This window comes from Larimichthys crocea, chromosome XXIV (assembly GCF_000972845.2).
Source record: "Larimichthys crocea isolate SSNF chromosome XXIV, L_crocea_2.0, whole genome shotgun sequence".
In the NCBI taxonomy this organism is placed as follows: domain Eukaryota; kingdom Metazoa; phylum Chordata; class Actinopteri; family Sciaenidae; genus Larimichthys; species Larimichthys crocea.
The window spans coordinates 1,117,547-1,142,239 of NC_040034.1; the positions used below are offsets into that span (position 1 = coordinate 1,117,547).

General features: G+C 42.0%; 1 protein-coding gene across 5 annotated transcripts in view; it reads left to right on the forward strand.

Moving 5' to 3' along the window:
• The first annotated feature begins 1,575 nt into the window (after window positions 1–1,575).
• The window catches only part of mta1 (metastasis associated 1), a 46,234-nt gene continuing 23,116 nt past the window's right edge, over window positions 1,576–24,693 (forward strand). For 2 of the 5 annotated variants that reach the window (XM_027274624.1, XM_027274625.1), the window contains exons 1-3: window positions 2,498–2,712; window positions 14,064–14,131; window positions 17,737–17,830. In XM_027274624.1, the coding sequence (XP_027130425.1) occupies window positions 2,685–2,712; window positions 14,064–14,131; window positions 17,737–17,830 (190 nt within the window). In that variant the 5' untranslated portion in view covers window positions 2,498–2,684. Of the gene's footprint in view, window positions 1,595–2,043; window positions 2,136–2,360; window positions 2,421–2,497; window positions 2,713–14,063; window positions 14,132–17,736; window positions 17,831–24,693 lie in introns of those variants that run through there. The other 3 variants (XM_027274628.1, XM_027274626.1, XM_027274627.1) reach the window with 3 other exon arrangements.

Below are 24,693 nucleotides of genomic sequence, written 5' to 3' on the forward strand. Positions count from 1 at the left end.
TCTTTTAGGCCAGGTAATGCCATCTTTGTCATTACTGTCACAGCACTTATAAACATATAGGTTAAGTAACCACCTCTTGTGTACATATTGAATGTAACTAAGCCTATTATTTGCCAGTTTAAGCCCATGGGGGTTGGTGGTCCACAGACCTCATTTGACACCACTGAGCTAAGCTGAGAGACCTCAGCTTTGGTTTTAGGGATGCATAATATGTTGGTACTCCAAGTTTTGGGTATATAAGTGTCCATATGTCTGTATAAACTCTTCAGAAGGGTATTCCACCTTAAATATCGCGATATGTATTTCAGGTAATGACACTACTTGATGCACAGTACTCAACTGTAAGCTAAATCAAGTCTGTTTTGTTAGACAGACAGACAGACAGACAGATGGTTCTACCTCTAAAAAAATGCTAAGAAAGATATATATATTTAATCTTGTGCAATAACTTGTTGAAAATGTTTAATAAAATACCACATGTAGATGGGTGTGTTTATAACAATTATGATCTAAGTTAGCAATTACACGACGAACAGACTAATTAAGGTTCAGTGTTAGAATTTAGTTGCATTAGTAGTCCAATTGCTGCATTGCAATCTCCATCACCATCACCTATAGCGAAAGGAGAAACAACACTTACTAGGGCCCGTCTAAGAGTCAATATTAGTTTGTCTGTTCTGGGCTACTGTAGAAAACACAAATGTTTCAATAGGCGGACAGCCATAAATGGCGGCATCCATGAAAGAGGACCCGCTCCCACTGTAGATATAAAAATAAAATGATTCTTTGATTAGTTATGAATATTAAACTCCATGTCTGCCTTATTCTGAAAATAAAGGCCCCAAATGTTATACACTGCACCTTTAAATAGCCAGGTAAAGTTACTAGAGTAACTAAATTACATTTTTTTAAAAAGATAACCGTTGTTCTTTTAAAAACGAGTTAGTGACGTCATTCGTGGGGTTAAACATCAACTATAGCTACATTTTTTAAACTGTTAACGGCTAAACGGTTAAAGCAGTGATTGAATCGAAGTAATCTATTGCACTACTTGTACTCTAAAATACAGCCGCCAAACTGTTCTTTGATTAGTTATGAATATTATACTCCATGTCCTGACTTATTCTGAAAATAAAGGCACCAAATGTTACACAGTGCACCTTTAAATAGTCAGGTAACGTTACTAGAGTAACTAAATTAAAACATTTTTTTTAAAGATAACCGTTGGTTTTTAAAAAACGAGTTGGTGACGTCATTCGCGGGGTTAAACATCAACGTCTGAGTCGGTGCTATATTTTTTGAAAAACCGTTAACGGCTAAACGGTTAAAGCAAGTTATTGAATTGAAGTAATCTGTTACACTACTTGTACGATTAGTTATGAATATTATACTCCATGTCCTGACTTATTCTGAAAATAGAGGCCCCAAACAGTCAGGTAACGTTACTACAGTAACTAAATTATTTTTTCTTTTTTAAAAGATAACCGTTGGTTTTTAAAAAAACGAATTGGTGACGTCATTCGCGATGTTAAACATCAACGTCTGCGTCGGTGCTATATATTTTTGAAAAACCGTTAACGGCTAAACGGTTAAAGTAAGTGATTGAATTGAAGTAATCTATTACACTACTTGTACGTTTAGTTATGAATATTATACTCCATGTCCTGACTTATTCTGAAAATAGAGGCCCCAAACAGTCAGGTAACGTTACTACAGTAACTAAATTATTTTTTCTTTTTTAAAAGATAACCGTTGGTTTTTTAAAAACGAGTTAGTGACGTCATTTGCGAGGTTAAACATCAACGTCTGAGTCGGTGCTATATATTTTTGAAAACCCGTTAACGGCTAAACGGTTAAAGCAAGTGATTTAATTGAAGTAATCTATTACACTACTTGTACGTTTAGTTATGAATATTATACTCCATGTCCTGACTTATTCTGGAAAATAGAGGCCCCAGATGTTACACACTGCACCTTAAACAGTCAGGTAACGTTACTAGAGTAACTAAATTATTATTATTATTTTTTTTAAAAGATAACCGTTGGTTTTTCAAAAAAACAAGTTGGTGACGTCATTCGTGGGGTTAAACATCAACGTCTGAGTCCGTTAACGACTAAACGGTCAAATGGTTAAAGTAAGTGATTGAATTGAAGTAATCTATTACACTACTTGTACGATTAGTTATGAATATTATACTCCATGTCCTGACTTATTCTGGAAATAGAGGCCCCAAACGTTACACACTGCACCTTTAAACAGTCAGGTAACGTTACTAGAGTAACTAAATTAAAAAAAAAATTAAAAAGATAACCGTTGGTTTTTAAAAAACGAGTTAGTGACGTCATTCGCGGGGTTAAACATCAACATCTGAGTCGGTGCTATATATTTTTGAAAAACCGTTAACGACTAAACGGTTAAAGTAAGTGATTGGATTGAAGTAATCTATTACACTACTTGTACTCAAACCAAACTTTAGGAGGGAGATACGGAGTGAGTGAGAGAGAGAGCGTGTACTGTCTCTTTAAGCTCTCTCGGCTCGGTCTGTTTCGTATTGATCAATCCACCATTTTCCAACACACAGCGGCGGCAGCGCTAACACAGCTCCGGCGAGCCGCGAGAGAGAGAGAGCCGAGAGAGAGCCACCCCTCTACCTGGAGAGGAAGCCAGGGGACCGGGGGCAGTCATGGCAGCGAACATGTACCGGGTTGGAGGTAAGGTGGTTGTTGTTGTTGTGGGGGTAACATTTTTTTTTTCTTTAGAAGCTTCCCGTAATGTTTTTATGGCGGACTCGCCATGATTCACCGTGGGTCTTTCTTTTTATTTTTATTTTTTAAAATGTATTTACAGAGCGTGCTCCGTGTTTCCTTCCCTCCTCTTATTATCCCCCCCCTCCTAAAGCTAAAGAGCCTTGTGCTTCACTGATGATGATGGTGGTGGTGACTGTGTGAAGAAGAGGAGGAGGAGTAGGAGGATGGTGATGAAGAGTAGTGTTCCTCGCTGCTTTTTAGATGCCCTCGTTTTTTTTCTTTTGTGTTTGTTGGCAACTTAACAAGCAACTACTTCATCAATACGCCGCTTCACCTAAACCCTTTAAAACACATTATTGTGTTTCTATACGGCGGACGCATTGTAAAAGTTTTTGCTTACTCTCTCTCTCTCACAAAGACAGCCAGCGTTACTAGTTTATCACTGAGCCTGCAGAAACCCACACAGACCTGCAGGGAAGCAGCAAGTAGATGCTTTGTGCAAACTGGGTGTAGAAAAAGTTACATCTCAAGTGCAAGACATGGGGGGGAAAAGATTAAATAAATCTTAATTTATTCACTCCACTCCCACTCATTTTCTGCTATGTTGATTTGTGTATAAAGAGGCACATGCAACTTACTGTGGCTGTAGTATAGTTTAAATAAGTGGTAAATAAGGAAAGCTACGACACAAAAGAGAGGTCAGCGTAGGTCAGCGATGACGCTTTATTAGGTTAAATGTTTGAATTTCAGTGTTCACGTAAAAAAAAAAAAAGGTGCAGAGGTCACCTGTCTTCATTCATGCTTGCATGGTCGGCTGATGTGTGGGAGGAGAAAGCAGAAAGCATGAGTGACATGATGATATATAGTGTGTATATACACACACATACACACACCCGATCACTGACAATTGTCTAGTGAAACAGGAACGCCGTGACTCTCCTTGGCATGGTACCTGCATCAAAAATAGACTGTAGTCGTGGACGTCATAGCCCTCTTATTTATTCAAATGAAACGAGGCCTACCTGGACAGGATTATGTCCACACACAGCGGGGCAGAAAGTTAACACTTCATCAGCCAAATGTAGCCGAGATCTCTAGTACGTCTCCTCGCTCTGTTTAGCTCTTACGCTGAGATGCGTGTCTGCCTTGTCAGTAGCTTGCAAAACGGTACAAATGAGTGATTTATACTGTTTCCCTACCTGACTGCCCACCGTGAAGCTTGAAGATGGTGCATGAATCTGAATGAATTCACATTAATATCTTAACAAATAGCGACTTATATCCAAGCTGTGCCGCCTCTCTGTCACTAGTCAACCTACAGCTGGACTTGCGCAATAACTGCTGCTGCTGCTGCTGTTGTTGGATGCTGTTAACTAATTTTTTAAAGAGCTGCACCAAGGCTTTGATATATTTAGTTAAATTTGATGTTTCTGCTTGCAATTGGATCAAACAACAACCATCTGTCGTTGCCGTTTGGTTCGAATCAAGTTCCCAAGTCGTTGATGAAGGTGTCCCTCAAGGATCGACATTAGGTCCTCTGCTATTTACTTACATTACTTTAAATAATTAGATCTTTTCCAACTCTCTAATACCCAAATTTATCAGGTCTGCACTGGAATGAGCTGCAACACAGCTTGATGTTCCTCTGAGAGACTTTAAAGCTCCTCCAGCCTATGTTTCTAATAATATTTGATTGTTTTAATTTAGTTTGGCTGTGTGTGTGTGTGTTGTGTTGTACTGAGTGTAGTGACCTTGTGTATGTCAAATTTGTTCTCTGGTCAGGCAAACGAGAACTTGATCTCTCAATGAGGTTTCCTAAATAAATAAAGCTTAATAAACTAATAGCATAAAATTGTTACCTTTGGATCCATTAATGGCCCTCTTACCCCTCGGTATGCAAAATTGAAACGCTACAAGAAAGCCTAAGTGTGTAATAAACTGCTCTGAAACCACAAAGCATAAAAATCAAATGACTGAACAAACACAACATTAAATTATTTCTTCATAGTCACAATAATAATTTAGCTCAAAAAGGCCAAATGTGAGCCTCATAATTGACTGAAGCCCCTCTTGAGACCAATTCAACCCAACGTCAGAACAAAGCAGAACCCTTCAAAAGATGGCCGCTACTTTGCAAGACAATGCAGGATCGTCTTGAAAAAAGCGATGACTTCCTTTTGTAAGCGAACCTCTGACAAAAGCTGGCTCCGTAGGGCCCGCGATGTCTTTGTTTTTATCGTGCGAGCCACACGCCGCTCTTCCTGCGCCTTCTTCCTAGAGCTTCCCCCCCGTACACAGGAAAGTGTTGGTGGCTAAGTATAGGCTACATCGTAAGTCGTCTTATCTTAATGTGGGAAGGGAAGAGAGGGAAGAAGTTTAAAAGTCTGAATCTTTCATGTATGTGTTCATGTATCTGCAGCTAATGTCAGGCTTCAGCATTCATGCTGGACTGAGATCAGCTCTGTGGTAAAATAATGAATTGGGCTGCGTCGTCCGATAATCATGACATCAAACCGCCGCACCTGAGTAAAGCCACAACATGTCGTCTCTGGCTCACAGTTTCAAAGGAAGACAGCGCGGTGTCAAGACTTTTAACACGTCACAACAAAGATGTATTGACATCCTAAGCAAGTACGTTTGTGTTAATGTGTCTAAGTGCTTTACCAGAAAAATTAATGGACATTTGAAGAGTCAGACCTGCTGTTTTTGTTGTGTTAATGATAGCGATTTGTCAGAGCTAATATTAAATCATCCATCTTTACTTGCTACATTAGAACCTTCCTTACCCTCTGGTGTACAGAAACCTCAGAGTATGAACTGATAACTCATCTGTTAAATAAAATCTATATATCTACATATGCATTTCTAGTGTGTTGCTTGAAGGAAGGTTGAGATTGACAAATCTGTGAATTTTAAGACTGGCAGGGTTACACAACTGGTAAGTTACCACGATTGCAGTTATTTTGTATTTCGCCATGCCGGTAATGAGTTCAACAGTAAATGTAAAGCATTCACGTTTTAAAGTAATCCATCAGGTATTTTATTGGCCATCGCAGCGCTCTGCTGGTTGATGCTCTGTTGTGTTGCAGCAAAAGTTGAGCCAGGTCTGACTTTTTTTTTTTTTGGCCACTTCTGCTGCACCACCAGACTTCTCCCGTTAAAATAAATAAGGCTGCATTTTTTTTTTTTTTACGCAGTGCTGAACACAGTCTTACTGGGAAACCCCCACCCGACACATCTCCGTCACGTCAGGGCCGCAACGCTGTTTTTGTCTGTTCTCCAAGTAACTTCAGACCCCCACCAGACTTTGTTCACTTGCTTAGATTTGGTCATTTTTTTTCTCGGTTTATGTGCTTCTAAATATATCAAATCAAACCAAATCAATTTTATTTGTATAGCCCAAAGTCACAAAGTACATTTAGCCTCAGAGGGCTTTACAATCTGTACAGGGAGTGACACCCTCTGTCCTTAGACCCTCGGTTCGAGTGAGGAAAAACCTTTAACAGGGAAAAAAGGTGGAAGAAACCTCAGGAAGAGCCACGTAGTTAATCTGTTTCCCCTTTTGGCTGTTTTTATCGGACGCTTGCACACAGTGTTTTATTTTGAAAATCGGTGCTGCTCTGTGCAGTCTGACGTGAGCTGCGAGCTGTTTCTGGTACGTACCTGAACCGGACCGCGGCGCTTCTGGTGAAACTTTGACTAGAGCGGCCGCAGTTAGCTCCAGCAGCTGTGGCGCACACAGAACGTGTTGCATCGGAGCCCTTTGGTTATACAAATCAAGTTCTGGACTTTTGAGTACTAAATCTTCTTTCTTCCCTCCACAAACAGTGTCTGAAGTAGAGGAACAGTAACACAAAGAGGGAATTTGTACTAAAAAGACAAACTTTGGAAGATACACAGCCTGACATTAGCGTAATAAACAAACCTTCTGATGCATTTTTATTACTTACATTGGAAGCACGTTAGGAAGGATTGATTACAGCAAGTAAACCTGTTTCGGGTTATGAAAAGTTGTGAAGCTCTCCTTTTTTAAATAAACACTTTCAGCGAGGCCATCGGAGTGTGACAGCTCTTGTACAGAGCGTGTTGTATTTACTAACTTAAAAAAGTGACAAACTTTGTTGTCACATTTCTCTTGGCTCTGTGAGGTTTTTCTCCATGCTGCCAGTTATGATTCAGAACCTGCTCAGAGGTGTTGTAGTGTTTACTAATTTACAAACTGGCTAACTGTAACTGCCCACACTTTGTTTGGCTGGTGCTTGGTGTTAATTTCCCACACTGGCAGTTGCCTCTCTCGCAGGTCTGGTGGGTGTACTCACAGAGTGAAGCTCCGAGGCTCGCTCGCTCGCTCGCTGCCATCCTGCTTAATTCAGGACGGTCAGTCTGGAAAGCTGCGCGACGGCTATTAGATTCATTCAACAAAGTGTCCCCCATCATCGCGTTCCTTCCTTCAGAGGCCCAGCTGCACAGACATCCATCACGATAAATGCTGTTCGCTGTCCGCAAGCTATCTGCATCTCCGCGGCACCTCAGGAATTTAAGATCTGGTCGTCTGAAGTGCCCCTAAAAATAAAAATAGTAGTTTGAGGGAGGAAGTTTTGTGTAAAACTTCCACACATTTGCTGATTAATCACATTCGAATAAGAACAAGCTGCAGCGGCGGCCGCGACGCAACTGCGAGACAGACGCGCGGCGGCAGTTAAGACGCTGCCGATGTTTATGAGATGAGAAACATATCCGCTTAAACATTAGAGACATTTATCCACCCGCGTTCACCTCGAACGACTCCAGGAGCCGGTAGTTTGAATGGATGGAGTTGTAGTTCTTTGCGGTCTCACCCTCCAAACAGATGCGCGCGCTTGTGTCGAGGTGTGAAAGTGAGCGAAATCGAAGTGTGAAAACGAGACACGAGATTGATTCACAAAATTAAATCCTCCTGCCATTACCATAGAAACCTCCATCCATACTACGACAGCCGGGGTCGTAATCTCCTCCGACGGTTCCTGCTGCTCATGACAGCAGACACACCTCTCAGCGTGAGCATGTGAGTAAGCATCAGATAGCGGGGTGTGGTGTGGTGGGGGTTCGTGTGCGCGGACAAGCGTGGGTGGATGTTTCACATTCTCTGCTCACTCTCTCTCCATCTCCCAAGCCCAGCCTCCCTTTTCATCATTATTATTGTTATTGCTGTTATATTGGACAAACTTCAGACGACACACATTCCTGATAGTTTGTGGGTTGATGTGACTCGTGCTAGCAACGCTTCCAGTTTGTGTCTACGCCTGTTTGAACTGGATCCCATTTAGGCTTTTGCGGCATGGCATGCCGGGCAGGGAACACAGCTTAAATGCCAGGGCAGGAATGGTCTTGATTCTCTTATCAGGTGATCAACGAACGTTTGGAGGAGAGTGTGGCCGATGCTGCAAGCAGCCACTTCATCAGCTACACCTGTACAATCTAATGTGATCCAATACAACCGCTCTGCTGCAAGATAAACCAGATGTATTTGGTTAAAACAGAGTTATTTATTTCTTGAAATTCAGATTAATTTTCCAGCAAGAAGAGGTAAACTAGAAGGGAAGCAAACAGGTGAGCAGATGCTGTTTGCACCGTTTTGTAGCTGAAAATATGCAGCGCTGGCCACCGCAATGTTGGATGTACTACTTCTTCCAGCTCCCGGCTAATCTAAAAAATCACCTGAGTTGGCCGAATGACACCTGGTTGTTCAAACAAGCCATCTGTAACAGCACCCATCTGTCAATGAAAGCGTCCACGCTCTTAATCCTGCATAACTTTAAGCCTTAATATAATGTGAACAGGTGAGTTGTATATAAATTCACCCTCAGTACAGTTGTCATGAACGGGGAAATTAGCTACAGAGACCAAAACTGTTTTTTGTACCAGGCTGTAAACATCTGGAGCCAGCCTCAAGGAATTAGTTTAGAGGTTTGCCGCTGGGTTCAAACCAACAAAAATAAAATAGAATGAGGAGTCTGTGCTGTTCAAATGAAATTAAAACGAGAAAGAACATCCTCAATATCTAAACTATTTTCTAATAACCAAAAAGCTCAGTGAAACCACATCTGTAAACGAGTGCTTCTAACAAAATATTCCTCAGTGTAGCAACCGCTGTCCATTTAAAAAAGCTCAGCTAAGAGGCTCAACAGGCTCATACTGTAACGTGTTCGAATCCACGGTCAAGTCGGATTTATGAAGTTTATTAATGAAAGACTAACGAACAACTCAAATTGACATAACGTGATAAAAACTATGAGATGGTCACCCTCTTTGTCTGAGTCCTGCCACCGTGCGAACAGGTCAAATAAACCCTCCTCTTAGATTTACACACACAATACACACTTCAACGTTAGACGAAGGTACGGAAAGATGACGGTTGTATTTTATTTTTATTATTGAGGGTTGTATTCGTTGATGGTGAACTTTACTATTATAATATGGCCATCACAGCAAACTGCAGCCTCAATAATAAACACACGATTAAACTGTCTTGTAGCCCCTTTATAGCCAAACAATGCCGACTAACAACCTCTTCACAGATTGCACACGTCTAAGTTTAAAACAAACATACAATATTTCAGTTGAATAGTTTTTAGTCCCAAAGACATAAAACTGCAGTATTTCACCAAAAAAATAAAAGCAAAATTTTTAGAAATTGAAGGAAAGAATCTAAACTATTTTCTGCAGTAGAAATGTTTTGTTAATTGTCCTCCAAACCTGAGGAAGGTCAGGACCGTTAAACCGAGGCGTGTTATGAAAATGAAAATTTCAGATTTAAAGTTACGAGCGTTGTTTTACAAAGACTTCAGATGCCAAACCTCACAAAGACGTGTTTTTACAGCCTCCGCCGCCGTTCATGTGTCTCCTACATGTGGTACTTTGTTTTCTTCAAGGAGGCGCAGGTGGTGCCGGTCAGGTTTTTGAACGCACCGCCGAGGACGTCCTTGATTTTTGGACCATTTACAACTCAAATCATCCACAATGAACAGATCAGATATTATATTGAAATGGTGGAATGCTTTTTCCGATTAGTCAGCCTTAATGTTAATTAATATACAATATTTTATCGCCTTAGTAACTCATTCATTCACATCTCTCTCCATCCTCTATCTGTCTGCTTGTCTGTCTGTCTGTCTCTGGCCTGGTTTGAATCAGCCCAGCAGACTCTCTCTTTTGGGGGCCTCAGTAACATGCCTTGATTGGCTCACACAAAATCCGACTGCACCGTGACATCACACACGCCGGAGGCTGCTGATTGGCCGACACTGGGCGACGGGAGGGGGGGGATGGAGAGCCGGGAGAGGGGAGAGTTATACGCGTATTGAGGCGACGGGAGGGCTGATGGGAAACGGAGAGACTGAGTGACGCTGCTCAGTGCCTACAGGCCTCTCTCTCTCTCTCTCTCTCTTTCTGTTGCTCTCATTTTGAGTTCCTCTCCGGCTTCAGCTCCTCACATGGTGGAAACTCTCAGACAACCCAATCTTGACTGTCACTTAACCATTTTCTTTCCATGTTGGCATCTTCTCGTTGGAGGCGACACTCAAAGCGATTCCATTCTCCGTAACCCGACTTCCCGAGCCAGGAAAAACGGGAAGAGGGCGAGCCGTGCCCAAATATCCCACCTTCACAGTGACTCTAAATGTACAAAAAAGAAAAATAAAGTGTCTTTGCTGTGTGTGGCGGCGATTCACACCCAAACCCCACACCAAAACAGAACGTGGCCATGTGACTCCGCTTCTGTTTGAAATGGTCATGACGCATCTTGGCTCCGGATTAATCGGTCCCTCAGAGCTGGCGAGCGTCGAAGGCCGCAATTAGACGTCGACGTTGCTCTCTGCGGTCGAGTCATGAGACCCGTCCCTGTTTTTGAGCGTCAGACAACTTTTTTTTTTTTTTTTTTGATCACGTTGACAGTTATATTTACCTTCATGTGTCATGGGAATGTTTCCCCTTTCAGCACTGTTACAGTGACAGAACGTTCACGTTTGAGCCAAAAACGATGACACCGTTAGAGGTGACACAGAACTAATGAACAATTTAGATGATTTGGTTGTTTGTTCACATAATTTATCGAGCGAAAGCAGCTCCCTGTGTGTGATGAGACATCGCCTCAAGCTCTGGGAAACTGAGCATGTTGATTTTTGTATCTACCAATTCTCATTTCTAAAAAGAAGAAGCTCAAGGTGCTTCACACTCAAGGTGCAAAGATATTTAGTTCTCAAGGAAAAGCAGAAAATCCTCACACTGAACAACAGATTATCAACACAGTAGCCAGTTACCACATGTGATTGACTAATCCACTGCAGTACACAAGCTCCCTACTGTTTTTAATTAAATAATTTGATTTATTAACATTCAATATCATCAGTGCTGCAGGAACTCCAATGAAAATACTAAAACTATGAGATCCTGGAATATTTAGTTTCAGTATCATCCTGCTCCATAGTCCTGTAGGTAGTGCGTAGCATGTAGCACACTTAACATTTGTGATTAGTCACGTGACAGGGAGGTAATAAATAATAAAAACTTAGTAATCGTGGCTCCAAATCGGAACAATAAGAAACAGAAGTGCAGATCAGGGCTGGTTCCATTCAGGATTCAACAACAGTCAGTAATAGAAACTGAGAGCTGAATATATTCTGAGGTGTAAAAACTTTGACAAACACCGGACTAATCGATTAATCAACAGTGTGTTTCAGCTTTCAGCTCGGCCGTGGTTCTTCACTCGCTTTCCCAGTCCCAGTCTGGCGATCAGCGCCGAGTAACAAACCAGCCTCTCTGACCTCTGACCTCCAGCCTCCCCCGCACTTGAGAAAACAAGCAAGTCCGATATCTTGTCCTCATTTTCTGTCCGGCTGCTGCTCAATTTTCAAGTCAGGACTATTTGATATTCAGCAGCAGGACGAAGATGTCACAGTGGCAGTGGAGTCTAGTAACAAGCTGTTACAGGGTGAAGAGTAGACAGGCATGATGTGACGATGTCTCCCCGCCTTGTAGAGATGTTCAGTAGCGAATACGTGTCTGTGGTTGCCAGAAGAAGCTGTTGTAAGAATGACACCTCTACATGCTTTCTGAACCTCGGCTGCTGCTGCTTTGGTTAACACGAGAGGAAGTGTTAGCCCAAGTTCGCACGTCTTTATGCATAGAAAACATCAGGAATTCTTCCAGTGAATTAACCCTAGACTGTACGTGACATTTGTCAACAGAACATTTTAGCACAATATTATAAGATCAAAGTCTGTATTCCCGTGAGGTGATGCATGAAAAAATTAGGAATCAGTTAGTCTATCAGCAGATAAAACATTTGAAGATGTCATCTTGGGCTTGATAAAATAATATTTTACATTCAAGACAATCGGCCAGTTAACCAGGAAAATAATCTGCACATTCGATAATGAAAATGATTTTGTTGCAGACAATATTTAAACAATGGATGACATGTACGTGACGTCACCTACAGGTTTGGCTGTACAGTGGTCCCTCGTTTATCGTGGGGGATAAGTTCTAAAAAATAACCCGCAATAGACGAAATCTGCGAAGTAATCAGCTTTATTTTTTACAGTTATTATACATGTTTTAAGGCCGTAAAACCCCTAACCACACACTTTTATACACTTTTCTCAGACAGGCATTAACATTTTCTCCCATTTCTCTCTTATTTAAACACTCAAAGTTCAAACTTTCGCAGATTTAACAAAAATAAGTAAAGTACTGTATTAGTAAATGAAACCAAAGATCAAAACCTGTTTTCAAGTACAAACATTTTTAACAAATTTAATTTTAATGATCAATCTTCGAGGTTTGACACATAAGAAATTATTACCAGTAACTCACGCGTATTTCACAGTTCCTCTGACGGTGCCTCTTTGTCCTGGCGCCGCATTTTGTACAGTATTCCCTTAGCCAATCAGGACGCAGAACACAATGCGTGTTCATACTGTACAGTACGCTGTTAAAAAAAGCATGTAAAATTACACAAAAAAAATCTGCGAGGCCGCGAAAGGTGAACCGCGTTATAGTGAGGGACAACTGTAGAAACCAAAACAGTTTTTTTATACCAGGCTGTAAACATGTTTATTTCTGCTGTGAAGTTGGACATTTGAACATGGGGACTTATGGAGACTGACTCACTTATGGAGCCAGCTTCAAGTGAAGTGCTGCAGTTTTTTGTTTTTTTTTAGGTTGCAGCTGAGATTGATAGCAGACATGAGCGCCACAGTCACAAATCCAAACAAAGAGCGGTCGAGGTCTCTTCACAAACATCAAATTGATTTTCTGTCAGTTCATGAATCGTTTCATAAATCAGATTTCTATTCAGGCCTGTGAGAAGTGTGCCAAAATTCAAAATACATCAAGCGTTTGTAGGTGGAATTTTCCTTTTTAACTCTGGAAGTCAGGATAGATTTGATTGCCGAGCGTGATGAGTGCATGCCTAAACCAGTTAGTTAGTGTTGGACCCAGGAGCTGCAGGAAATGAAAGCAGCGCTCGGTGTGCATCGCGGGTACGCTGCTTCTGGAATTTCGGGCCGAACTCTGGCCTCGTCGGTCAAGAGGACGGGTGGCCTCGGGGAGCGCGGGGGGGATGGGGGGGTAGGGAGGGGAGGTTCAGGGTGAAGAGAGGATAGCTCCACCTCCAGGCAACCTTCCAAGTGTGGGGTATAATCTGACAGCACTCAGCCAAGACACATGCAGGGCTAAGACCAGGCACCCTACCAAGACTGGGGCCTGTGGGGACATCCTGGTGAGAGCTAAGCCTCCAATGGGCCTGGAGCAGTGCCAGGAACCACACACACACACACTCACACAAATACACACACTTGAATGCATAGTAAAGTCACACATGCGTGGTGAAGCTTGTGCAGTCTCTCATACACACACCCACACAAATGCAGACGCACTGTGCATACAAACAACAACAACAACACATTGGAGGGGAGCAACGAGACAAAGAAAGCACGAGGAAATACAAGGTCTGCAGTCTGAATGGACGGCTTGGAGAGCCAGATATGTGAGTGAGTGAGTGTGTGTGAGTGTTTATTGGTGTGTCTCATTCACTCAGACCTCCCAACTACAGCTGGATCTCCTGCGTATGAAATGAACCCAATCGAGTTAAACCAATATTTGCTGGATGTCTCTGTTACACTCTCCCGTTCACTAATTATGCTGTCATGACGTGGTCAAAGTGAAAATCGCCCCTGAACGTTTGGGTGACCCCCCCCCCAACACTGACTGACATTTATCTCCTTTCTCTTTCCATTCCCCCCTCTTTCTTTTTCTTTTTTTCTCTCCCTCTGCAGATTATGTTTATTTTGAGAACTCATCCAGCAACCCACTGCTGATCAGGAGGATAGAGGAGTTAAACAAGGTGAGTGTGTGCACAAGTCTGACAGCTGTACATACAGTAAGATTTAATGACTCGCTCGTCTTCAACCTGATTTGTCAGATTGAATAGATGAGATCAGTTTTTTTACCAGTGATATATTTGAGCTCACTTTGTGTGTTCTTTCTCCGCATCATCTTAACGTTTCTGTACAAGGCCTTTAATTGTACTGTAGGCTACTTTACATCATACAGCCTGGACTGTTTAATAAAAAAAGTCACTTTCTATTCAAGGGTAAGGGGAAATATCAAGGCTGTGTAATATTCTTAGTCTTTTCCATTTGTTTTGTCTGTACTGTGATGCTCAGGATCAGTAAAACAAAAACTATAAGAACTGTGCTGTCCGTAACAATTTCCAACTTAAATAAAAAAATATTCATATTTTGGGGCAATTTGCTCTCGAAATAAACATTTTTAGCTTGACCGTTTCTGTGGCAATACACGGGTCTGACTAATACCTGGACTATCAGTCACAGCAGTAGACTCCTATATGTAAGAGTTTACTCCTCCAACAATTAGTCTAAACCCAAAATGAATAAATACCGCACATATGAACACTAAACTGCCTCTTCCCTGAACAGATTTAGCCGTTTTAGTCTGTGAACACAGTTTATTTTAAGGTAGTATTGCTGTATTTGACGATGGAGGCCGGAGGCAAACATTTCCAATAACTCCACCGCTTTGTAAAGTGCAAAAGTCAAAATATATTGAACAGTGTAATCGATGTAATCTTTTCCAAAATACTTATTCAGCTTGAGTCCATCATCAGTCGACCTTTAGTCGACGTTTTCTCTGAGGTCACTGAACGAGGTACACACCTGTGTTAACGAGGTACACACCTGTGTTAACGAGGCGGTCTAACGGCTCCGTAAAAAGTTTAGATGCATCCAGATGTATTGCTTAAAAAAAGTTGACTTCCATTTGTTTACATGTTTTATATTTTCAGGATGTGAAAATACGTTTAGTGATGAGTCATGCTGATAACAGCACATCCTAAATGTCTCGTTGACCATGTGTCGATAAATTCTGGTTTGTGGATGCTGAAAAGATTCCACATTTAGTTCAGTATAGTCCTGAAATGATCAGTCGATAAATTAATTGATTGATCAATCAGCTTATATTTTAAATGAGAGATCAATCTTTTAAATAATTGTTCAAGCAAACACCAAATATTCCAGCCTCTGAAATGAGAACTTGCAGATTTTCTTTGTCGTACGTGAAGGTAAACAAAACCTCATTGGGTTGTAAGTAACGATATTAATGATAATAGTTGTTATTGTGGAGATTAAAATAGCTACAAACTATTTTTAAATATGTAATATTTGATATGAAATGTGTGGTTTACCACCTCGCACTGTATTAATGATGATATCGTTGCTCTGGGTGACAATGTGTGGTACATCCCAGCCTGCCGTCTCTTACATTGTTCAGTGAAAGAAGTGGAAACGGAGGCTCTGTCTCTGTGGACTAGTTACGGGTGCCCGCTGTCTGTCCCCTGTCCCAGGCCTGTGCTGGATAATATGGAGGCTGTTTAATGTGATTGACACAGAGCTCAGAGTGGGCCCTCTATTCAGCCCGTCACTGTCAGTCTCTCTGCTCCTCGGGGGGATCTCTCTCTGGGTTTCTCCTCCATACGGTTGGAGATGCATGTCTCGAAAGTATAAAACTGTGCAAGGGGAAAAAAAATCCTGACAAGCCGCAGCTGCTCGAAACGAACGAAAGTGAACACAGAAAATTTGAGAATTTGGCCAAACGGGCTGGCCTGAAATCGATTTTTAAAAAATGACTTCACCTTTTTGGAGAATGCTTGCTTTGTCCAACTAACATTTCATCACTAAAGATAGTAAGTTGATGATCATATAAGACCAAGAAAAGCTGAAAATCATCAGATTGGAGGAGCTTCAAGAAGAAAACTGCAGACGTTTATGCTTTAAAAAATGACCTAAACGATAAATTGGTCACCAAAATAGTTTCTGAACATCACTCTGTGATCACACCAGATATGACTTCACCCTTTCTTTGTTTCTTAGATCCACACCGAGGTCGTCCTCCTGCACATAGCTCAGTTTGAACCTCAGTTCATTGTCTGTTTTGTCAATAAGGCCGCACACCACATTAGATTTTAAAGGTCCAGAGTGTGAGATTTAAACGGGCTCTGTGTACAGAATATTGCAGACGTGAAGAAAAAATATTCATAACTATGTTTTCATCATGTGAAAATAAGAATTATATCTACACAGTGTTTGTACAGTAGCCCAGAACAGACAAACTAAACACTGACTCCTTTAACACGTTTCACAGCCAGCCTAGTTTCTCCTTCATTCTTGGAAGCAGATGGTGAGGCGAGAGGGTTGCAATCAGCAGCTACACCGCCTGATACCTCTAAATCCTACACACTGCTCCTTTAACCTGCATGCACACATCTATATTCATGTATAATGGAAATACAAAAGGCTGTTATACTTCGATGTAACTCACTTAAATCAAACAGTGTATATTTAAATTGTATTCAGATTGATGCGTCCTTCATACATTTGCCTTTTCTTCCACAAGCACACTCATAGTGCTGACTCGAAGTCTGTCCTTTCTGCAGACAAAGTTTCAACCTTCACGCACGAGGAGACGCTAAAAAGAGTTTTATTTGGAGCGTCGTTTAGCTCAGTTGGTAGAGTGTCCGCCCCGTGTACGAAGGCTGAGTCAGGGTTCGAATCCGACCTGTGGCTCTTTCCTGCATGTCATTCCCTGTGTCTCTCTCTCTCCCCATATTCCTGTCACTCTTCAAGCTGTCTCTGTCAAATAAAGGTTAAAAAAAAATCTTTTAAAAAATTTAAAAAGAATTGTATTTAACTCTCCTCCGTTTATCTTCGTCTGCATCTGTGTCGAGCAACAAAAATCCAAACGAGAAACAATCAAAAACAGGGAAATTATGTTTTCGTTGTAACTGCAGACGCAAATTGAAATTTTTTTTTTTGGGTGGGGGAAATTGGATTTTAATTATTTAGTAATTTGTAAAAGTGTCGAATGTAAAGAAATCTGACAAGTCTCCCTTTCTCTCTCCGTCCTCCCGTCTTCCCCTCGCGTTACATCTCACCTTGGGATTCGCAAGACGCGCTCGGCCCATGAGATACAACTGTGATTGTCAATGATATGTAACACTTTAAAGTATCACAGCTTATCAATGTTGCAGTTCATGCTCTCTTATTCCTTTTTATTTTATGAGCAGTGAAAGCGACTAATCGATTTGTAATTGATTTCTAAAGTGGTGGTTTTCTTTTTTTGTCAATCAAACGTTGTCTCCTAATTTTAAAAAAAATATATCAACACACCAGTGTGGTGTTACTGGGAAGAAACGAGTACTGGGAGCGCAGAGACAAAAACCTCCGACACACCACGCCGTCCTGATAGTGTGATTTTTTTTTTTTTTTGGTGGGGGGGTTCTCACACTGCGTTTTCAGCCATCGTTAAGAAGTAGCCTCATCTATGGCTCTTTCATCTGTTTGTGTGTGTGTGTGTGTGTGAGCGCGTGCACGGGTTGCTCTGTGTGCGGCACCACTTGTTGCCGTGGTAACGCCGATTGTCTCTGGTTTGCAGACAGCCAATGGGAACGTGGAGGCCAAAGTGGTGTGTTTTTACCGGCGCAGGGACATCTCCAGCACACTCATCGCCCTGGCAGACAAACATGCAAGTGAGTGACCGACCGTAAACCCAGCCAAGCACACACACACACACACACACACCATCAAAAACACAACCAAGGATCTCGAAACTGCTTTTTTTTCTTTTAAAATTTGGCAACCTTCTGCGGTTTCTTCTCCACTGCAAAGTTGTACTGCCTTCACATCCAATCGAACTAGATGGAAAATTCTACCCTTTTTGTTATTTGGCGTGATTGCTGAAGCTTGTTTGCACCCCAGATTTTATCGAGAGGCGATACAAAATTGAGTTTGTGCGCTGTTGCCTGTGCTGAGAGAAACGCAGTCCAGACTGCAGCCCCTCCTCTGATGGGCCTGATTGCAGACAGTGTTCGATCTGTTGGGTGTATCAATATGACGACACCTGTGTGTGTGTGTGTCTGTGCATATGTGCCTTTCCAGTTTAAGCGTGGGTGTGTAAGCGTGTACTCGAATGTGCAGCTTGGAGCATATTCTGCAGTGTCTGGAGCAGCTGGTAGACTCTGAACGGGCTCTACCTAAAGCAACACCGCGCGCCCCTTTTTAATGTTTCAAACGTCCCAGGGTGTTTTCACTGAGAGACGGACGTTCAAACGATGAGATACAGACGAGATGGTCGGTTTAAGATCAGTGGTGAAAGAGAGTGGAAGAAGTCCGGCAGGTACGGAAAGTGTGTCGCTTAAAGGCCAGAGCCATTCTTGAATGTCCGGGTCACATCTCCAGTGGTCAGTTGGAAGTGATGCCTTCAGGGCACTGCTCCAGAGAACCTGAATTCAAAGAGTAAAGAACCAGAGAGGGATAAAGGATTTATTCCCGCTTCAGGATATTTGCTTTTTTTCATATATATAACGTGACACGATATCACCTCCTTTGACGATGAAAAGTGACTTCTCTAATCTCATCATCTGATATTTGTCTGCCGTCGTGTTACTATGGCTTTGTTTCATCAAACCAGCCCAGCCTCAGAGGAGGATATGAATTTATTTGAATTGGATTTATTTTGGAAAGACTGTGGGCAGAATCCCATCTTCAGTATAATCTTAGTGGGAAAACAGCACCACCACCCCTACCCCACATCACCAAGCCATCCTTAGCAGTCACAACTTAAAGGTCCAGTGTGTCGGATTTAGTGGCTCCAGAAAATGAATACTCACACCTCAGCTTCTCCGAAAAGCAAAAGGCTCGTATAAATCTTACACACTGGACCTTTTTTAAATTCAACTGAAATGCGAACAGAAAGAGGAGATTCTCTCGTGCTGCTCCACCTTTTGACAGAAAATCTGACTTCTTCTTGACCACTTGCAGACTGTACACAACAGCCGCTTTGGGACAGTCCCTCGTCTTTAAGGTCACAAAAACATTTTCTATATATTATATATTTAAAAAAAGAAAGCTTGAAAGAGAAGTTTAAACTCATGTTACTTTTAGATTTTATCGTGGACGGGACCAGTGTTGGACATGTGAAGAGGGGACTGCAAATATGTCAATGTCAGTGTTGATGAAGAGGTGGACAGACTTTAACAGGGCGTGTAATCCAGTTCAAATAAACAATGCAACTTAAACGTGTTTATTTTATTTTTAAAAGGACCACATGAAAAAAAAAAGGCACATCTGAACCGAGACGACAAGCTGTGGTCAGAGCGTGAAGGCTTAAAAGACGTCGTCTTTGGTGTCCACCGCTGTCTGACTTCCTGCTCGTACACACACCCACCCACACACACACACACACCTTTCAAAACAGTGTAAATATGCTGGTTCCTTTCAGCTCAGTTTGAATGAACACACACACACACACACACACACACACACACACACACACTGCCATTCTGCAGTCCATGCAAGAAAAACCAACCACCACTAGACTTTGACTTTGGGTGTGGCCAGCTTAGTGTTGGCTGTTGGGGTGTGAAAGAGAGAGAGTGTTACCAAGTGTCCTGTTTAAGCGTGTGTGTGTGTGTGTGTGTGTGTGTGTCTGTGGCCTCAGGGTGTTTCTGTTGGACCACACAGCATCAGTTTATCTCTTTTTCTCTCTCTTTTTTTTTTTAAGGAAGTCTGTGATTTGTTCTCTGGACACACTGATGATGTACACCTCATGTTTGTCTGTTAATGATACGTTAAACGAGTGTTAAACATGAATATTTAACTTATAATCCCGGTTAAACACAAACAAATAAGTCAAACGCAGCATCGTACGCCAGCCCTGACCCGCCGATGGATGCAGCAGGGCATTGCTTCCACGGTTGCAGCTTTGTTTGTACAGGCTGATCCCGTATAGGCCTCTTTTGGTTTTTTGCCGTGCTTTGCCAGCTGCAGTTCGGGGTAAGGGGGCGTCCAGACATTTGAACATGTTAAAAAAAAAAAAATGCATGGCAGGAATGGTTTGTGCACCGCATGGGCGTGGGCTGTATCCTGTCTGCGTTTCTGTAGCTGCAGCCTCGTGTGTGTGTGTGTGTGTGTGTGTGTGTGTGTGTGTGTGTGTGTGTGTTCTTATGTATGCATGGTGGACTTGAGTTTTTAGCTCTGGGCCCCGTCACTGGAGTTGCTGAAGGGGTACATTTAATTCAGTTTCGTTCTGGACTGGTGGAGAATAGCAGTTGAGTGTGTGTGTGTGTGTGTGTGTGTGTGTGTGTGCGTGTGTGTGTTTTAATGTGTGTCTGCTGTGACTCATTGATCAAATATTTTGCTTGCAGAGATCCTGAGCACTCCCTCAATGGGGCCTCCGAACTCCAGCATTAGCCCCTCCCCTGTGAGCGAACGCAGCCTCCTGACTGGTCAGCTCTCTGTGGCGGACTTGGCATGTTACCTCCCCTGGCCCCTCCCTTCAAGACATTTGAATTTTGCCATGACTCAAAACCTTTTTTTTTTTTTTTTCTGTTTTTGAGATGCGGCCCGTAGCTCCCATAAACAATAGACAACAATGTTTGCAGTTGAACTGATGCACAGAAGCAGGACCAGCTTGACTTCACTGGTCGTGAGCCACCGACGTTCTCTTTTGTGGGTCGTAAACCTTTTTTTAATGCTTTTATAGTGAATTCATTGGCAGGATTTTAACAGACCCCTCACACTGCCATGTGGTACCACTCGAGCTCAACAACCACTCTAGATTTGACGAGTGTTGACATGTTAGGAGAGTCTTACTCCTTTGCATCCCGGGCTGCAGAGCTTCATGAACCGCGGCCGTATCTGCTGTAATGATGACTGTAGAAATCGAAATATCACCTGAGTTGGCTGAATGACGCCTGGTTGCTCAAACAAGCCATCTGTAACGGCATCCACCTGTCAATCAAAGCGTCCGCGCTCTTAATCCTGCATAACTTTAAGCCTTAATATAATGTGAACAGGTGAGTTGTATATAAATTCACCCTCAGTACAGTTGTCATGAACGGGGAAATTAGCTACAGAGACCAAAACTGTTTTTTGTACCAGGCTGTAAACATGTTTATTTCTGCTGTGAAGTTGGACATTTGAACATGGGGACTTATGGAGACTGACTCACTTCTGGAGCCAGCCTCAAGTGGACATTAGAGGAACTGCAGTTTTTGGCATTTTTTTGAGAGATTGTTTGCGATCTTGTCTCATTATTTTTAAGGACAAAATATGGTAAGCGGCATCTTCATGTGATGCTTTATTGTTGCTAAAAATACTCTTGTCTGCAGAGTGTCGGAGGTTCGAGGTGTGTGTGTGTGTGTGTTTATGGACTTTTCTGATGTTAAACTTTGATATGTTTCTGAAAGTAACTGGGTTACCTGATGAAATGAGGTTAAGTCAGGAAAACGTTTACATGCGCTGCAACCTGATTACTGAAACTCATGTTTAAATAAAGTTGGCTGCTCATCAGATCTTCTCCCTCTGCTACATTTTTAAGGCTTTCTCTTGCATATATTAAATATATCAGCAATATGCAGTCTTTGTCTTTCACATGCACCCCTGTTAGAAACAAGTCCAGAATCCTTCCCCTAATTACAGACTTTTTGTTTCCTGTTTACACGACATTGAAGAAATTTAACTGTTTACACGGCAAAAAATCAGTTTACACGTCATGAGAAAACAGCTGTATAATCTCCTCTGTTTGTCTGCAGGGAGCTCTGTTATGTCTGTGGAAAAATATCCTTTGTGATGTCAACAAAGCGATCTCAGTTTGGGATTGGAGACGGCAGATCTTTCATAGAAAGCCTGCTGCTACCAGCCGGGCTTGTATAGGTTTTGGAGTTTGGCTAAAAATTAGGACACCTCGACCTCTGCTGCATCAAAAAAAAATTGCAATATCAAATCGTTTTTTTTTTGTCTCATAATCAAGAGGAGAGTGTAAGGCAGCGTTCACACCAGATCAGTTCAGTTAATTATCTGCAGGGTTGTGCAGCAGTGTGTGGTTTGTTTATTAGCGATGAACCACCGTGAAACAGATTTTTCCTGTGCTTCACCGGCTTTTCCGACACCAGCGCTCCCCACTCACTCACCCTTTGTCTCTGAAAAATGGAAAAGAAGCTCCTCGGTGTCACTATACAGATGCCCAAGCTTGGTGCACGATATAAAACATCTGAAAGGACATCATAGTTTATTCCGTGCCCGGACTGTGGAGCAGTTTGACCGGCCTTGTTTGCCGGATTGACCACCGCAGCAGGACGTCAGGTTCTTCTACTCAGAGGACCTCGCCCCCACAACCTAAATTGACTATTAGTGTTCAAACGAGCGGGAAAACCTGCACAGCAGCACCTGATTTTGTCTGAATTGCACAGAGTGGTTCTGACTTTACTTAACTGTTTATATAAGTGTTTAAATCTCTAGATACGTTCACTCAGAGAAGCCCATTTTCCTACACTTACACAATAATTATAGAGCTTCATCTTCAGCGAAATGTCAGCATCGTGACGTTAGAGAAGCACGAGCGCTGCATTGTCGTCCCGTACTGTTTCATACGTTTGTTTGGGGTGTGTTGTGAATCAGAAATACCCACAGTGCGCTTTTGTAAGTTGGAACGACTTTAAAAATGTAAATACTCGGCAGTATTGACAAATCCGTTATCTCGGTTATGGATTACGAGGTGATATTTTAGGTATATTCATGTTTTAATTTTTTTTTTTTTTTTTTACTAGCGTGGTGGTTAATTCAGTCTCAGAGAAGGTGAAGGCAGCTAAATTAAAACAACAATTTAACTTCTGTCCCAAACAAACAGTATTGATTTTATATCGACAGAGCTCCCCGCTTCAGCGCGAGTTGTGACTAAACATTATTTTTCCTTCTCGCCGATGATCTCTGAGCCGCAGCTTCTCCTCGAACTCCCAACACACACTGTATCATGGAGGCGTAGTTGAGTTTGTTAAGGTAATAACAGTCTGCTGCACTCTCCTCACCTCCTCTTCTCACCCTCAGGCCTGCTCTTTCCTCTCCTTTCCCCTTCCCCCGGTAAGGCGACCCATTCATCAATAATTGATAATTGGCTAGGACAGGTGAGATGGAGAGGCAATTTGTAGAGAGTATGGTGTGGGTGCACTGCCAGGAGATTGTCTCAGAGGAGGAGGAGGAGAGGAGGAGGAGGAGGACTGAGGTTGGGGAGTTGAGTTGCTACTTGAGGACACACAGCCAGGGGCCAGTTGGAAGGGCCAGCCAACTGATGTAGCACTGCATAATCCTGCAAGTGTGTGTATGTGTAAAGTCATGGATATGTGCATACAGAAGCAGAGTAACACACATTCAAGAACCCAGATACTGTGGAATCAGCTCAAAAAGTCAAGTCAGTTTTATTTATATAACCCAAAATCACATTTTTGCCTCAAAGGGCTTTACAATCTGTACGCTCTCTATTCATTACACACACACACACACACACACAAGAGGCGAAACCTCAGAGAGCAGACACACGTGCAGTAGATGGAGTGTGTATGTGGATAAAAAAGTTACACGTGCAGTAGATGGAGTGTGTATGTGGATAAAAAAGTTATAATATTTTAAGTTTTTAGCCTCCAAAACAACATTTAGCTTTAATTTTTGTTGAAAACATCACGCTAAGCCGTATCTCCTCCTGAATCTTTTCTCCTCCTAAGGTTGGGGGGAAAAATGAGCCCAGCAGGAGGCTGATTGATGGATTAATCACATCATAGCTTAACACGCTCGTCAACGAAAACAAACTTTTTTTTTTTTAATTAGTGGATCCACAGAAAAATGATCAACAATTTAAGTAATCAGCTTCATCGTTTGTTTCATTTGTGACAAATATTTGCTGCTTCCAGCTCCTCAAATGTAAAAATGTATTCAATGTGTTCTGTATTCGTTACATTTAAAATATCGCTTCGAGCGTGTGGGAACTCGTGACGGACATTTCTGACCAACCTCTCACGGACTAATCGTTTAATTGAAGGAATAAACAACGGAAAATAATCATTAGCCGCAGCCCGGCTTCAGACAGAGACAAACGGTCCAATCAGTCACAATCAGGTGCTGATGTGTGAGGGAAAAAAAGCAGCCAACGTTTACCGCCACTGCTAACCAATCTTCCTGAGGAGGGGAAACACTGACGGACTGTTAGTGATCGTCGAATTTAAAATTTAAGGTGCACGCCTTACAGTCGCTGATCAGTTTAAAAACCAGTGAGAAAACAATCCTGCTGTTATCATTAAATTAAATTAGTTTTCATCAACAACATTGTAGTTAAAAAAACAGTATCCAAATTAAATATATTAAATCAAATATACACATTCAAACATTCATACACAAACGAACGCTCCATAGTACATCAGATGTTGCAGAGAAACAAACAGTAGTGGTGGTCAAATTCAAGGAATAATTTTTTCCAATTATTTAATGTCGATTTTGTAATTTTCTATAGGTAACACCTGAAACAAGTAATCTGGGTAGAATATTCATGGACCACCGTTCCTAA